The sequence below is a fragment of the Xenopus laevis genome, chromosome 2S (genome assembly GCF_017654675.1).
Source record: "Xenopus laevis strain J_2021 chromosome 2S, Xenopus_laevis_v10.1, whole genome shotgun sequence".
NCBI classification, from domain to species: domain Eukaryota; kingdom Metazoa; phylum Chordata; class Amphibia; order Anura; family Pipidae; genus Xenopus; species Xenopus laevis.
Genome location: NC_054374.1, coordinates 36,707,356 through 36,725,516, shown reverse-complemented (window position 1 = coordinate 36,725,516; position 18,161 = coordinate 36,707,356). Strand labels below are relative to the sequence as shown.

At 40.4% G+C, this 18,161-nt stretch overlaps 1 protein-coding gene across 3 annotated transcripts in view; it reads left to right on the top strand.

Annotated features, from left to right (window-relative positions):
- sh2b2.S (SH2B adaptor protein 2 S homeolog) overlaps positions 1-18,161 on the top strand; it is a 65,206-nt gene that overhangs the window by 29,892 nt on the left and 17,153 nt on the right. For all 3 annotated transcript variants that reach the window (XM_018249097.2, XM_018249095.2, XM_041583650.1), the window contains 3 exons: positions 5,627-6,498; positions 15,554-15,655; positions 17,222-17,313. In XM_018249097.2, the coding sequence (XP_018104586.1) occupies positions 5,653-6,498; positions 15,554-15,655; positions 17,222-17,313 (1,040 nt within the window). In that variant the 5' untranslated portion in view covers positions 5,627-5,652. The remainder of the gene's footprint in view (positions 1-5,626; positions 6,499-15,553; positions 15,656-17,221; positions 17,314-18,161) is intronic.

Here is an 18,161-nt window from a genome sequence, read left to right as displayed (position 1 = left end):
GCAGGAACTCCAGCTTGAGATGGGCATTGTATGAATTATTTTTTTTGTTGTTTGTAGCCCTGAAGAATATACTAAAATAAATATTAGGTCATAATAATTTAACTGTATTTGGCTACAATCATTCTTTGACTTCTAAAGCAAATAAAGTTCTATCTTGCATAAATAAGGGCATTAACTCAAGGGATGAAAACATAATTATGCCTCTTTATAGGTCCCTGGTGAGGCCTCATCTGGAGTAAACAGTGCAGTTATAGGCTCTAGCCTTAAGAGGGATATAAATGAGCTGGAGAGAGTGCAGAGACTAAGTGCAGCTAAACTGGTTTGAAGGATGAAAGACTTAAATTATGAGGGTAGACTGTCAAGGTTGGGGTTGTTTTCTCTGGAAAAAAAGGAAACTTGGCATGATTACACTTTATAAGTATATTATTATATAATTTTTATTATTATATAAGTATATTAGAGGGCATTATAGGCAGATAGCGGAGGGTCTTTTTTCCATAAAGAGGATCACCGTACCAGAGGCCACCCCTTCAGACTAGAAGAAAAGAACTTTCATTTGAAGCAACGTAGGGGGTTCTTCACAGTCAGGACAGTGAGGTTGTGGAATGCACTGCCGGGTGATGTTGTGATGCTGATTCAGTTAATGCCTTTAAGAATGGCTTGGATGATTTTTTGGACAGACATAATATCCAACACTATAGTGATACCAAAATCTACAATTCATATAGATATTGGTAGAAATAGTTCATGTGAGTGTATGGCGGGTCAGTGTGTGCACAGGGTTTTATTTAGTGGGGTTGACCTTGATGAACTTTGGTCTTTTTTCAACCCAACTTAACTATGTAATTATTCCAGCAATCAGTATATATATATGTGCTAGGAATTCTGAAATTACTGATAAAGCTGAGCTCACTATCTGCAAAAATGCAGAGAAATATCTTCCCTTTAGGAAAACATCGCCTGCTGGTAATTCTATACTCTCATAGTATTTGTATTTGTCACTTTTGGGCCACTAACATCATCACCTTACTGAGCAGTACAGGTAGGAACAATGTGGAATTCTCAGTATTGTGCCAGGAATATGTTTGTTGCTGTTATGAGGGCAATAAGGATCATTTTAAAATAGATCCTTATATGAGAAATTGTTTTCTTTACCACCAGGAGAGCGTGATGTGTAGGGGATTCAATAAAATCTAAGCAGTCCAAAAGAGTATTGACTGAACAGCTGGCCTATACAAGTCCTGGAACTTAACTGAGGACATTGCAATAGTATAGTTTGTGGCAAATATATAAGACTCCCCCCAAAAGGGGACTAATAATGGGTTTTCATACATGTGACAGCGAAGGGGTTGTACAGTGTATTAAATGGGGGTTGTCTTACTTGAGCCAAATTAGTCATACTATAAAGGTATGGTTAATTTATAAACCTTATTCTTTACAGATAATTATGCCTTTATATTAGAGATGCACCAAATCCAGAATTCAGTTCGGGATTCGGCCATTATTCTGGCTTTTTCAGCAGGATTTGGATTCAGCCAAAACCTTCTGCCAGGCCGAACCAAATCCTAATTTGCATATGCAAATTAGGGGCAGGGAGGTAATTGCGTGACGTTTTGTCACAAAACAAGGAAGTAAAAAATGTTTTCCCCTTCCCACCCCTAATTTGCATATGCAAATTAGGATTAGGATTTGGTTCATATTTGGCCGAATCTTTCAAGAAGGATTCGGGGGTTTGGCTGAATCCAAAATTGTGGATTTGGTGCATCCCTACTTTATATACTTTTATAGATAATAGACTACTGATGTTGTTGTGGAGCTATAACAAATGTTGCTTCAGAATCTGATATGGAGACCCATTACATTTATATTAAAAAGATTGCTGAACGATAAGATTTGGAGTGTTAATTATCTGTTTGTTGTTAATTACACTTTTTGGTGATTATTTAAAGAGGAAGAGGTTTATGAAGTTATGCTGCACAGTTGATGAAGGGTCACCCCCCCCCCAATGTTGTAGTTGGGAAAGATGGTGCCTAAATGAAAGCACCTGCACTGGTGGATGTGTACGTAAATTATAATTTAGCAAAATAATTAGAAGGAAGAGAAATTAACGGTCGAGGGAAATCAAATTGCAGAAACAGGATGGTACTGCTGACTTTCTTGTTTTTAGCACTGTGGTCAGTGATGAATCAAGTTTCATTTTCTTCTTGTTGATTAAAATAATACTGGCATGTGACCCCCTCCCCCCTTTCCTTATTGTTTCTGCATGTAATAGCCTTAAAGTGATACTAACAGGTTTCTATCAAGAGATATTATGCAGTGGCAGATTCCTCGCAGCACAGTGGTATCTTATGTTTTTTGCCACCCAAATATTATTACTTATTACAGATCTTGGGGTCTCAATTCCATAAGTGGGCGGTTCGTGGTCACAGTGAAAGGGCATTCCAGATTTACCAGCAAGTTACCCCAACATGGCAGGTGTTTTACTGATTAGGCCCATGAAATACCAGCTGGGTAGCAACCGTAAGTGAAGCCCCCCAAGCCAAATTTCTAGAAATAGTAGTAGTAGTATGGGTAATGGCAATTATTGCTCTGCACAAGGCACTTTCTAGTGACAGTAGTGTTTTACTCACAAATTAAGAATTTCCATTTCAGCATGTGTTATAAGTTTCCATGGCATTCTGACAAATAGCATGTTTGAGTTGTCAACAGGAAAAAGTAGGTCTGAAACTAATGGTAGGAAGCAGAGGCACGTGCCAAGTGCACAACTGAGGTGGCGGCGTTAATACCCTATGCACGTGCCTTTGCTGCCTTCTCTAAATGCTTGGGAAAAAATCTGCTTAGTGGGTGTTGGGGGAGCTATTGCATACTTCCCAACATTTTGGAAATAAAAAATTTTTTGTTGACCATGCCCATGTAGTGGCCACACCCCCTAATTACCATGTTCATTTTACAAAATTTGGCAGGTTATGAAAGTTTGAACATATTTCTGTGGTTTTTTTCAGTTATTACAGTTTTGCTAAAGAAGGTGAATTGCCCTTTAAGCTGTGAGTCTAACTTTTCCCAAGGGACCTGTTATCTTATATTGTTACAATTACTTATTTCCTTATCTTGAAATTGTTTCAAAAGTATCTTATAAGCAGCTGTGGCTATTCTGGGCTCTCTGCCAAAAGCCAATTAAGTTAGAAACTTTGTTTCTTTTTCTGGCTGTTCAGTGCAGAGAAAACCTCGACTTTCCAGTACAAACGAGGGACTGTGGGTTGAGCTGTCAAAATAGGGACAGTTGGGAGGTATGGTTATTGGTGGTGGCAACGAGTGGGTCAGTCAGTGTTGCAGACTAGAGATGTGCAGGCTGACCCCGATACCCACGAGACCCGCGGGTTTACCAGCCAGTTGGCCGGGTTCGGGCTTACCTCGCACCCCCCCTTTCCGGCGACCTTCCAAATGACAGCTTCCGACTTCTGGATTGAACTTTTATAGACGTGTGCCTCTCGCCCTGCCCCTTTTGTGACGTCATTGGCGGGGTCATGGCGCCTTTATCTTTACACAAATTTCCCAAACATTCAGCAAAGTCACAAGAGAGTGGTCATCGGAATACCGATCTCTACAGAGTAGTAAGAGATCCTTAAAATGCCGTTATTTCAGTGATGTTTCAAAGACTTCTCAAGCATCTAACATCTTCTCTCACTCTGCCAAATAGAAGTTCTTCAAACTAAACATTTATATAAATATATAAATATATCTCTCACTGGGGTTAAGATTTCATATTTATTTGAGGTGACAGGTTAGGTTTTTAATTCATGCAGAGTTACAGTGGTGCAAAGCCATCTTATCCCTTAAAGGCTAACTGTCACTCAGACTGTACAATAAAAGTCCTTTTCAAATTAAACATGATACCTGAATTTTTCTTTCTGTTAAAACATATTTATCTGCTATAAACATATTTATAGGGATACTGTTGCAGGAAAACATGTCTTCCTAATAGTGACGCTCCAGCAGAATGCTGCACTGAAATCAGTTTTTTAAAAGAGCAAACAGATATTTTTATATTTAATTTTGAAATTTGACATGGGGCTAGACATATTGTCCGTTTCCCAAGTGCCTCCAAACCATGTGACTTGTGCTTTAGTAAACTTCAGTCACTCTTTACTGCTACCCTGCAAGTTGGAGTGATATCTGGGAGCAGAGATCGTCCCCAAAACACCTACTTTCACATTTTTTGGGCCAATCTCTGCTTCAAACCAACACTTTGTGTAAACAGGGCCTTAACCTCTATGTCAGCTGAGCATCCCTCTTTGAAACAGTTAATATGATTGAACCTGCCATGCTTTAAAGAAAACATACTTTTTATTTTCGTGGTTGTCATTACTGAGTCACTTTAATTTTTAATTGTATTTATCTCTCAGGCACATTCTGTTCTGTGAAGCTGAAAAATATAAATGCCATGAATTATTAATATTTATTTTTTAAAATAAAATTTCGTAATAACATGCTGATGTCTTACTCGATTTGTCAGTAATAGCAAGACGTTAATAAATTCAAGCAAATTGAATAACTATATATATGTGGCTGCATGAGAGCGAGTCCTTGTCTGAAACCAGGGAAGAATAACTTATGTTTCTTATAATGAACTGTGAGTGAAATTGGTATATACATGGTTGGACTGGGGGTTCGGCGCACCAGGCCCCAAACTTAAAGGAGGAGTAACACCAAAAATGAAACTGTCCTAAAGCAATGAAATTATAATGAACTGTTGTACTGCACTGGTAAAACCGGTGTGTTTTCTTCAGAAAACACAACTATAGTTTATATAAACAAGCTGCTGTATAGCCATGGGGGCAGCCATTCAAAGTAGAAAAAGGAGAAAAGGCACAGGATACACAGCAGATAACAGATATGCTCTGTAGTATACAATGGGATTCTTCAGAACTTATCTGTTATCTACTCTGTGTAATGTGCTTGAATGGCTGCCCCCATGGCTACATAGCAGCTTGTTTATATAAACTATAATTGTTTTTCTTAAGCAAATACACCAGTTTTGCTTGTGTAGGGAAACAGTATTATATTGTCTTTCCTTTAAAACACTTCCATTTATTGGTGTTGCTGTTACTTTAAGGGCCCACTCCTCCTACCCCGTATGGCAAACTCCTCTGTGTATGTCCACCCAAAAGCTCCCAATGTGCCATCCACCTACTTGCTGCTCCCTCCCAATGCTGCTGCTGATCCTAGAGGGAGGCCTTAGTTGGTGGAGCCCACCGGGTTTTCTCCTGGTGCCCCATCGGCTAGAGTTGCCACCTTTCCGTGGTCCGTGGTCCAGGGAGGAGGGGTGGTGACATCACAGGGACGGGTCAGTGATGCTATGGGGCGGGGTGCAAGCTGTAACAGGGCGGGGCTATGACATGGTGATTGGCTGATCTCAATGTCAATCAAGGTGGAAAACCGGGCAGACTGTATTGTAGCATCATGTTATTTCACTATGGTTATTTTCAGTATATCAATTTCCAATGTGTGAAATTGTCATTAGCATTGTTGTGTTGTTCTCTTACTGAGGAGTAAAACTGACTCTATACTTATTCTGATTTCTGGAAAAGTTGTGTTTGCTAAACATTTTCTTCTGCTTCCCTTTTAGTTTCCTAAGAGTGAAATGGAGCAACCATGAATGGTGATGCACATAGTAAAGACTCTTCCTCCCAGATTCCTGACTGGAAAGAATTTTGTGAGCTTCATGCGCAAGCAGCTGCCGTGGAATTTGCACAGAAATTCTGCAGGTTTCTGAGGGAGAATCCTCATTATAATGCTCCTGGGGCCGAAACGTCATTCTCTCATCATTTTGCTGCCAATTTTCTAGACTTCTTCAATTTTGAGGTCAGCAGGGTATATGTGTCAGATTCTCCCACAAAATACAACATAGTTCCTTTTGTAGGTCTACAAAACTGCCAGGTGCCTTTAGCTAGAAATTTTGTACCCCGCAAAGAAGAAACGTCCTCAGAGTCTTTAAACAGCATGGACAATCCTGTCCCAAATCTAAACCGGACTCAGGCCCGTGTACATAAAGTTTCATCTTATGGCCACTCACGCAGCTCTGAAGATGTTTCGGTTCACGAAAGCTCAAAAACAAAGTTTAAAAAGGGCTTCTCTTTGCGCAACATGAGCTTGTGCGTCGTGGATGGAGTGAAGGAAATGTGGCACAGAAAGTCCTCTCCTGAGCCAAGTTTGGACAATGGGACAATAAGACGTTCCGATCGTGAGCATTGCACTTCAGGTAGCAAGGAACATGTTGAGCCACGTGAAAAATGGACCCAAAAACTGCGACTTTCAAAAACGCCAGCATCAAAAATAGATGTTGTTGACATTCAGAGAGAGGGAACTCTCAGGTACATGGTGGCAGATGACTCGAACTGTGTTGGTAACTCTCAGTGGCAGAAATGCCGCTTACTTTTAAGGAAAGCCGTGAAAATCGAGGGAGAAAGATTCCTGCTTGAATTTTATGTGCCTCCAAAGGTAATATTCTTATTAATTTTTATATATTTGCATGTTATTTGGTATGTTCCTAGAAACCCATTTATTATATTCCTGTGTTCAACTTCTTCAACTGATGAGATGAGGGCCCATCGGGTTTTTTCCTGGTGTCCCGCAGGCCCAGTCCGACCCGGGCTGTGAGAAGCTCTCACTTCTGCACTACCACTAATGATGGCCTATGGCACGGGCAGGTGTATAGTTGCAACAATCAAAATAACATGTTGTCAAATGTCTGACAAACTTATGACCCAAAAATGTGACAATGTTGGCTGTGGTGCTTTACAGTGATGTCCTCATCATAGTTAAGTAGCAGGTATTTTAGTCCCTCTAAAGTGAGCGGCCAGTTACAAGGGGTGGCAAAAAGCCACCGTTTTTTAACCGTGAAGTTCAGCTCTGCTAGTGCAGAAAGCGATGTAGCGCTCATTGCGCTAGCGATGTAGCGCTCATTGCGCTAGCGATGCAGCCCCTTTTTACCCGCTCTGACGCTAAACTTTTAATCGCGGCACAGGAGAGCGGGGAGGCATCACGGTTGCTTCCTCAGGCGGCAGCAGCCCACAGATCGCCCTTGCACGTCCAGCAGAAGGGGGGCACTAGGAGATTGTAGGTTAAATTTCAGTCCACATCACCCAGAACCTGCCCGCAGGTCCCTGGGCTTCGAGTCTGCCCGCACATCACTACCCAGCTTCTATATAGATAGGGTTGCCACCCGGTAAAACACCTACCAAGGCAGGGGCCGGTATTACAAATTTATGTAGTTGCCGGTAATTTGTAATACCCTTAAGAAAAAGCCCTTTGCCTGCCCCCAATTCGCTCAGTACTTACCTTTTTTTTTCAGGTTTCTGTCCATCGCGCATGTTGCTCCACCCCCTTTTGCAACACTATGCGTGGCTCTGCTCCTTTTACACCACGGTCCACCCCTTTTTGTTCCCCCCATCTGCCAGTAAATTTTTTTAGAAAAGGTGGCAACCCTATATACAGATCCCACTCATATATAAGGGATATCTAATCTGTGATACTAGCACATCCATAAGGTATCATGAAAGCAGATACAATAGTGTAGTGAAGAAATACAGAGGAATACTGGCAGAGCAGTGTGGCAGGGAGTCAAAATACAGAATTTGTTCCCTTCTCTGATTCAAACTCTGTTTTATAAATAATTTCCATTCACAAGAATAACTGCTTGTGGTAAATAACTTCATTATATAGTATAGGTAAACTATAGCCAAAATATAAAGCTGCTTTGTCTGGAGAAGTAACATTCACAAATATATATATATTTAAAATTTTCCACTAGTGGTCCTAGCGTGAGATGTGAAACTGAGACAGACTGTTTCATGGAAGAAGAAGATGTTTTTTTCTATCTGCGCATAAGATTTCATGCTTGCCTGACCCTGGAAATCCTGCAGTGATTTTACTCTGAATGCACAGCAGAAAGACATGTGGCAAAGAAGACAATTGTTTGCAGTCTAATAAATACAAAATATATTGGATCATAACAGAACTCTTACTCCAAAAGGCCTGGGCTGAATTTCGTTGTTGGACCATTGTGGCCTTTGGCCAGTCAATTATAGGACAAATAAATCTTAAATTAAAGCATTTTTAAATTGGAACAGTGGCTTAAATATAATAGGAGCAGCCAGGGTTGGGTGAAGGGGGGGGGGGATTCCTGTTAAATCCAGCAGAAGTGGGCTCATGGTTACTTGACTGTATGGGGGGGTTGTGAGTTGTGCACCAAGTGATTGTTTGTAGTCGAGAAGGCCCACATTTATTTTTATATTTTATGGGGAGACAGTTTTAGAATGAAAAATACATTTTGGTGTTGATGCCTCCCTATGATAATAGGATTGCTGTTATAGCAAATGGTACAGCAGGCCTTTGTCATAATACTAATAAGACCATCTTTAATCTGGGCTTTACTAGCCTAATATTTTGTCACCAGCTGCCACTAATGCTAGATTATGAAATATACTCATTAGCGACACACTTAGAACCTCAGTGAGTTTTACTTTTAAAATGTATAGTGGATTGCTGAAGGAACAAACGAATTAGCAGTTGTATTTTTAAAGCACCAACGTATTCCCCAGCGCATTAGACTGCTACATAATGATGTATACAGTGTCGGACTGGCCCACCGGGAAACCAGGAAAACTCCTGGTGGGCCCAGGCTTCAGTGGTTATAAACATTTGGCCTATTTCTTGGCCATTCCCTATTTATATGAGAACAAAAAGGCTAAATAAATGGAATAATAGATTATAGTATGTTAAGTAAAAAAGACTAGGAGAATCGAGGTTGAGTGAGGAGAGGAAGAATAATAATACTGAGAGCGGGCCCCTGGTCTAAGGTTTTTGGGTGGGCCCCTGGTGTCCCAGTCTGACACTGGATGTATATGTTGGACAGACAGACTGATACAGTAGGTGAAGAGGATCCTGCTCATTAGAATTCACAATATTAATCTGCTCAGATCATCATTTCTCTAATCCTATATGTTTCTTTTTCCTCCACACAAGGAAATGTTATATCCAATTCATAAGAATTGAGGAAATTAGCAGCAGCATTCTTTTAGGTTATTATTTGCTTTGGTGTTAAAGATAAAATCCTAACTAATATAGATTTAGTTGCCCTGCGACAAATTGCCTCTTCTTCGGGGGACTAATCTCCCTGAACTGCCTTCCCGCCGCTGGAATCTAAATGGCTGGCGGGATGGCACTCTGCGCACATTGTTTTCCAAAGTCGCCCAAATTTGCCTCACGAGGAAACTTCGGGAAGGCAGTTCGGAGAGATTAGTCGCCCGAAGAAGAAGATTTGTCATTGGGCAATTCCCTGAATCTTCACGTGTGTTTCTGCCCTAATGGTGGCAGTTTGTGTTCACTTTCCAAGAAGTAGCATGCTTAGGCTAATAATGGGTGTGCGCCATCGCCTGCTTTCAATATGTTTATCCAATTGTGCTAAGTAGTATATCTGAGACCCCTGGGAACCGTGATCATGTGTCATTCATGTTTTGTTTTCATTTAACTAATTTGCCATCTGTTGGCTTGGAGGCCACCACCTGACACCGCACCAGGCCTGTAGTCCAGATGCACAGATTTATTTATGTGCTGAATATATGCCGCCTTCTAACACGCTAAGCTATCAATCCTTTTAGCTAGGGATTAAGTGGAGGGAGAAAAACCCTGTCTATTTTAACTATTGCCTTTTAGTATAGTAAATAGAAATCTTACCTGTAATGTGCGCATAATCGTATTAAACCTTGAAGGGTGCACAACAAATACTGAGGTCATATTCAGTGTCGGACCGGCCCACCAGGAAAACTCCCGGTGAGCTCAGGTGTCAGTGGGCCCTCCTGCTTTTAAACATTTGGCCTATTTCATGGTCATTCCTTATTTCTGTAACAAAGAGGCTAAATAAATGGAATAATAGATTATAGTATGTAAAGAAAAGAGACAAGGAGAATAGAGGTTGAGTGGGGAGAGGAAGAAAATAGGTTTTTTGGTGGGCCCCTGGTGTCCCAATCTGACACTGGTCATATTTACCCTGTGCCCTCCTGCATCTTTACTGGTAGTCCATTTTGCTTGCTTCAACTGCCCCTCCAACACCATTCTCATACCAGGTAAACGTGCATCTTGCTATGAAGGCCTGTAGACAGTTCCTAGATGAGACATTCCGCTCTCACTAAACTCTGTTCATCAGATGAAGTCTTGACTGGAGACTTAATTCTGTTTAAAAGTGTGCCATACATTTGAGACAGTTGATATTGTGCCGTCCTTAAGAACAATGAGAAAAAAGTGCACCAAACGAGAAATAATTGATCCAGGGTAATATAATGAACAACAAAATCCACACTAACCCAGCATTTTAAGGTGGCCATACACAAAGAGATATGCTCGTTTGGCGATGTCACCAAACGAGCGGGATCTCTCCCCGATATGACCACCTTGAGGTGGGCAATATCGGGCTGATCCGATCGTGTTCCCTAGGGCCCAACGATCGGATCCTAACGATGGGTAACGAGTGGTCGGATCGCAGGACCGCATCAACAAACAGATGCGGCCGTGATCCAACGGGATTTTTAGTCCCGTCCGATCGACATCTGGCCTACTTCCGGCCTAATATCGATCAGGGAAGCCCGTCGGAGGGCCCCAAACACGGGCCAATAAGCTGCCGACTCGGTCTGTCGGCAGCTTTTATCGGCCCGTGTATGGCCATCTTTGGACTAACGATGGTGCAATTATCCGATCAATCATTATTTCTTTATAACGCACAATAATCCCATGCTAAATGAAGGGGGAAACATGAATACTGCAGTGATGTATTCTACACGATTCAGCACTGCACAATGTCTTATCTGGGCATAAATGGAAGGTTCATTTAATATAAACACAGATAAATGAATTGATAACAAACAGATCATACTATGAGGATTTCCCTCTCTCCCCACGTGGGGCACGTTTACTAAAGGGGAAGTGACTAACGCTGGCGATGATTCACCGGTGTGACGTCATTTTGTTACAGGCACAGGCGTCACTTCGCTAGCGTTCAGTAAAATCCGCATCTTAGTGAATTTGCGTAGTTACGTCCATTTGCCAGAGCGCAAATTCGCCTGGTGTTAGGGAGCGAAGTACCGCTAGAGTCTATCTCCTTCGCTAGCGAAGTTACGAAATTACGTCACGCTGGCGAATTTTCGCCAGCGTTAGTCACTTTGCCGTTTAGTAAATTTGCCCCATGGAGCGAATAGGACTTCCTCAATTTTTAGTGGAAAAATGTTCTAAGTCCCAAAAAAAACGCTGGCGTCTTTTCCTTTTTTTCAGAGCGATAGCCTGCAAAAGTTCTTAAAATTTTTTTTTGGGTAACCGGGTTCCCCAATACATTTTTTAACATATGGAACATTAACTATACAGTAGGCTCATGTGTAGGGCAATATAACAACTCTATTTTATTTATTAAGGTTCCCTGGGCTTGTGTAATTTAATGTAGTTACTGCAACATATACGTCCATGTAACTTTATAATTTCCCGCCGTTTGCGAATTATTTTGAGTGAAGACCTCTGACGAAGTTGATCTAGGCTTTGATTGCCGACATTCGGCGCCCTGGATGCAACTTCACATTTTAGTAAATTAGCGTTGTCTGAGCCAATTTTCACCTGGCGAAGTGTAGCAATGGGTGCAAAGCCGTCAGTGGCGAATTTTTGCAGGTTAGCAAATTTCCCCCTATGTGTGGTATTTTCCCATCATTTTGTGCATCCACACATGCCGATTCGCACTTCTGCGCATTTGAGCAAGAGCTACACGGTCGGCCAGGTTGCCTAGGACGTGTGCCTGGTCTGGCCCGGCTCTGAGTACGATCGCTCGTTGGATACAAGGGTGAAATCTGCATGTCTATGGGCAGATTTAGTCTTCATTCTCACATGCATATTAAAGAAATAAAAGCTACTGTATATGGTTAATGTATATAAATAGATTAAAAGTAGGCATAACTCAATTTCAGACTCATCCCAGTTTATTGTTTTTTGAACATAAATATTGATGCACTATCCATTAGGCAAATGCCTTAATGTCCAGTCACAGGATCACTGTCCCTGGAAATAATTGGAAAGTTTGTACAATTATACATATATATATATATATAGTGAATAAAGTACCCCCTCTTGTAAAATATAAGGATATTATAAGTTACCGAGGAGTTTCATGACCCTATAAAAACACGAGGCCGAAGGCCGAGTGTTTTTATACAGGTCATGGAACTCCGAGGTAACTTCTAATATCCTCATATTTTACAACTGGGGGTACTTTATTTATTATAATACACAAATTTTAGTGAGTCATGTGACAGAAATTACATCACTACTCACCTTTTATAACTGATGACATCACTACTCACCGTTTATAAGGATATAATTTACAAGATATTCATGGCTTTTGTGTATTATATACATATAAACCCATTCTACAGGCTTCAGGCAACAGTCTAGTCTAGAGTTTGGTAGTTTAAGTTTTATGTATGTTTTTTTTTTATAAATTAAACCGAAATAACTGAGGTCATCAGTTTTTGTGGAGCACTGTAGCATTGGAGGGAGGCACTTGTTCTATTTCTGCAGGTAATTACTGTACTGTTTAATAAACAGGTTTTAACTGAATGCACAGAAAAATACACTGCTCTGCTTGGCCATCTGCTACATTTACAAATAATTTCCTACTGGTTTCAGTGGCTGCTTTAATATGTTGGTGTTTGTAAAGTAATGGCAAAGCTCAAAGGATTCGAAAACAATGGGGAGATTTAGTCGCCTGGCGACTAATCGCCTCTATTGCTGAGCGACAATTTGCCTGCTATAATGCGAAAATGCCAGTGCCGATGCACTCGCGGTGCTTCGATTTTCAAAGCTGCCCGAAGTTGCCTCACATGGAAACCGTGCGACATCGGAAATCGAAGCGCCACAAATGCATTGGTGCTGGTGTTTTCTCATTATAGCAGGCGGAAGGCAGTTCGGGGAGATTCTCGCCCCGCAGAAGAGGCGATTAGTCACCAGGCGACTAAATCTCCCCAAATCTGCCTGTGTGCTAGCTCCCTAAGAAGCCATTTTGCTTATATTGTCTGAAAAACCAGGCTAATCTGTTCCTTCCAGACAGACAGAGTTCAGTTTTAATGCGTTCAACCACAGGGAAATGCAGTAAGAAATGCAGTCGACTCCTTCATATAGGCACATACTAACACGGGCACACGTAAGTGCCAAACTCAGGTGGAACAGAGCATGTTGTGTTTGGTGTTTACATGTACCTGTGTAAATACAACCCGATTTAAAAGAATAGATTGCGTTTTCCCTGCGGTTGAACACAGGGGAGTGCAGGGTGAATATGCCCGTATAGATTAGGTTAACTGTGCCACCTTTCAGAAATGAACACTGGCAGCCAGCTATGAGGCTAATTCAACTGTTTGTGGCTATTTGTAAAGGTGTAATGTTTGGCCACCAGTGCAGTGTAAAAAGTTTACTTTTAGATCTATAATGCTTTGTTTTTTCCCTATTACAACAGAATAAATGTGGCTGCATGAGGAGTTGTGTTTGCTGTCCATGTATTAAAATGAACACAATTGCACGTGCGTATGGTAGAACACAAGTTGCAAGTCACAGCATAATAGGAAAGGCAAACACAATACAAAAAAAATTAAAGTGTTGTACCAAAAAAATGAAAATAACTAAAATATAATGTATTATTGCCCTACACTGGGAGAAACTATGGGGGGAATTCACTAAAGGGTTAACTAACGTTAGCGAAAATTCGCCAGCGTGACGTCATTTCGGCACTTCGCAGATTTACTAACGGGCGCAGGTGTAAATTCGCTAGCGAAGGAGATAGACTGTAGCGCTACTTCGCACTGTAACGCCAGGCGCATTTTCGCTCTGGTGAATGGACGTAACTACGCGAACTGACTAAGATGCAGATTTTACATGTACGTTACCTCTTGCGCCACACTTGCCTTCGCCACCTCAGACCAGGCGAAGTGCAATAGAGTAGATAGGAGTTCCTCAAAAAATAGTCGAAAATTTGGCGACTTTCAGTTTTTCAGGGTGCAAAAGATCGTAATCTTTTATTTAGGGTACCCGGCTTCCCCCCTACATTTCCTAACATATGGCTCATAAACTATACACTGGGCTCATGTGTAGGGCAATATAACAACTCTATTTTATTTTATTAAGGTTCCCTGGACTTGTGTAATGTAATGTATTTGCTGCTACATATACGTCCATTGAAATTTAACATCCCGCCGTATGCAAATTAGCCAATGCTAGCGTAACGTCACTTTGCTTGCTGAACTAACGCTAATGAAACTTCGCCATCGTTCGGCGCCCTGGACGCAATTTCGCATTTTAGTGAATTAGCGTTGTCCTGGCGCATTTTCGCCTGGCGATGTGAGCGAAGCCGTTGCTGCCGAATTTCTGCAGGTTAGTGAATTTGCCCCTATGTGTTTCCTTCATAAACACTATTATAGTTTATATAAACAAGCTTCTAAAAAAAAAAAGGAGTCTAAAAAAAGAAGAAAATTCTCAAGTTACATTGTAGATAAAAATATTCTGTAAAATCTCATTGTATACTACAGAGCTTATCTGTTATCTGTAAACATATATAAACTATAGTACAGTTTCTGAAGCAAACACATCATTTTTCCCAGTGTATGGCAAAAGTACATTATAGTACATATAGTTTTTGGGATACTGTTCCTGTTATGAATGCCATCAATAAATGCAACATTCGTGTTTGAGTGTAATTTTAGTACAACGCTCGAAATGAAAGAAATGCTCCCTACTATGTTTCATTTGCTACTGCACTAGAAATAAATGAGGTCAATAACTATAAATTGTTGGATCATGAAGTGGATTCCTGACAATATGGGTCTCTAAAAGGTTAAAGGAACAGTAACACCAAAAAATGAAAGTGGATAAAAGGAATGACAATATAATGTTCTGTTGCCCTACACTGGTGAAACTGTTGTGTTTGCTTCAGAAACTCTACTATAGTTTATATAAACGAGCTGATGTGTAGCCATGGGGGCAGCCATTCAAGCACAGGATACACAGTAGATAACAAGAGCGTTCTGAAGATTCCCATTGTATACTACAGAGCTTATCTGTTATCTGCTGCGTAGCCTGAGCCGTTTCTCCCTTTTCAGCTTTGAATGGCTGCCCCCATGGCTACACAGCAGCTTGTTTTATAAAAAAAAAAACAATTGTAGAGTTTCTGAAGCAAGCACACCAGTTTAGGAAACACAAATGTAACTACACACTGGTAATTTGTATATACGCATGTGTTCGGTTTATTGGACTCTGAATGTACCTGGACCATGTAATGCACTGTACAATGTGGGAAATGCCTAGAAACAAATAGATGCAACCTGAGTCTAAGAGCAGAAATTAATTGTGGAAATGTATTTAAAAGTCCATCCCGATCCAGTGTCCATATGATCCTTTGCTACAGTACTTTCTTGGTTTTCATTTTGCCTTGTGATTTTATTTACAGTTTTGAAAATCTTTGTTCTGTCTTTTTCAGTCTTCAAAGCCTAAAGTAAGCATTCCACTCTCTGCTATTTTGGAGGTGCGGACAACCATGCCCCTCGAGATGCCAGATAAGGACAATACATTTGTGCTAAAGGTATGCTTTCTTGTCGCATCTTTTTGGGCATATGACCCAAAAAAAAGTCAACCAGCAGGAAGATATATTTTATACCTATATATATATAAATAAAGACCAGTTCCAACGTTGAATAGCAGACATGGTGCCCCCAGATCACTTTAGGTCCACGTTGCAGTGGAACTACCGGGGGTATGACTGCACCAGGGCACGCACCCCCTTGGGGTGTGCCGGTGGTTAGGTCGCTTGCGAATCCACCATTACTGCCACATTGACATCTTTGGAATATGGCTATAATATATTACATTTTTATAAAGGTAACCACTGGAACCCAATGCTAACTTATATATGCCCATAATGTCAACTTTTGAGGTGGGCACCAGAAGCGATAGTAATGAAAGGAAAGGGCTAAAGTAAGAATGGGAGACATATACCAAGTTGCACAGGGCTAGTGTACCCAAGAAACAGAATAACTTTGTTTAAAGGGATACTGTCATGGCAAAACACATCAGTTAATAGTGCTACTCCAGCAGAATTATGCACTGTAATCCATTTCTCAAAAAAGATTTTGTTATATTGTCAGTTTCCCAGCTGCCCCAGTCATGTGACTTGTGCCAGCACTTTAGGATGGAACTACTTTCTGGCAGGCTGTTATCTCTCCTACTTAATGTAACTGAATCAGTCTCAGTGGGACTTGCCATTTACTATTGAGTGTTGTACAGCAGTAAAGAGTAACTGAAGTTTATCAGAGCACAAGTCACATGACTGGGGCAGCTGGGAAACTGGCAATATGTCTAGCCCCATGTAAGATTTCAAAAATGAATATAATTGCTCTTTTGAAAAATGAGTTTCAGTGCAGAATTCTGCTGGAGCAGCACTATTAACTGATGATTTTTGAAAAAAAATATGTTTTCCATAACAGTATCCCTTTAAATTGACTTAAAATTTTTGCCAGAAACCCTCTCCCCCAAAATTGGTTTTTGAGTTTGATTTCTTGAATATATTTCTTTTAAAAATAATGTATATGATATTTTCTGCTAGTTTTTGGTTACTGGTACCCTGGGGGGAATAAGTACACTGAGTCTTGGCACCAGGTCCGGAACTTTGGCTTGAACCTGGGCATTTGTAGTATATGCAGAAGTATTCCTGTGGGAGCAACTCCATTTCCTCACCAAATCTGAAAGAGACCTTAGAAATCTTCAGGGGGGTTTGAGGAAAACAGAAACCACACAAGCTCTTGAAACAGAAAACACACTCAATGTACAGGACCAGCAACACTAACAAATGATTCATTTTCACTGACATGCTGTTTATTTCTTTTCTATAATTATACTTACGTTTCTTGATTTTTATTGCAGTATGTTGGCTCATTAGTTCTCAAATTGGAGATGTCTTTGATATAAATACAATACCCCCTGCCTGTACAGTCTCAGAAACATGATTCTCCTTTGAGCTCTGGATTATATGTATATTCTTTTCATGTGCAAAACAAGGACCAGAAGGGACCCTGCTGTTACTGTGTTACATGTACAATATGCAATGGGATATATGAGCATATATGATATATTTTTCTTTTTATTATTATAGGTAGAAAACAGTGCAGAGTATATCTTGGAAACAATTGACTCTCTTCAGAAGCACTCATGGGTGTCTGATATACAGGATTGTATTGACCCTGGGTAAGAACTTGGATATAATGTTTTATCATTTTAACCCTGTATAAACCCCACCTTTATTTAGGCCATGCCCATGTCTACAAATCGCCATGTAAGTTATGCCCCAACCCCTACTTTGAGGTTAGATACCTCTTACCTCATTTCCTATATTTATTTATACAGGTATGGGACCTGTTATCCAGAATGCTCGGGACCTGGGGTTTTTCTGGATAATGGATCTTTCCATAATTTGGATCTTCATACCTTAAGTCTTAATGTAAACATTAAATAAACCCAATAGGCTGGTTTTGCTCCAATAAGGATTAATTATATCTTAGTTTGGATCAAGAACAAGCTACTGCTTTATTATTACAGAGAAAAAGGGAATTATTTTTAAAAATTAGAATTATTTGATTATAATGGAGTCTATGAGAGATGGTCGTTCCATTATTGGGAGCTTTATGGATAATGGGTTTCTGGATAATGGATCCCATACCTATATAATATATATATATATATATATATATATATATATATATATTTTTTTTTTTTTTTTTAGGAGTTCCTATAAAAACTCTGTTCACTGAGGTGTGCACAGCAGTACTACCTACATGGTTGGCAAGAGGGTTGAGTGGCCTGTGGCAAGTTATGCATCTGATTGGGCCAACTGGACCTTGCTGTATCCAGCATAACCTGTGGAAAAATGTATAGGCTGCCAGGGCAGGAGTGAAGCAGCAGAATTAGTTTCCCCGGTAGACCTGTTTATCTTAAGAAATAACAAAAACCATAGATTTTTCATAGTTAAAACAACAGGCAAAAAGTAGGTTTAGCATAAACCCTAATAAAGATATTGATGGATAGAGAACTGGCTA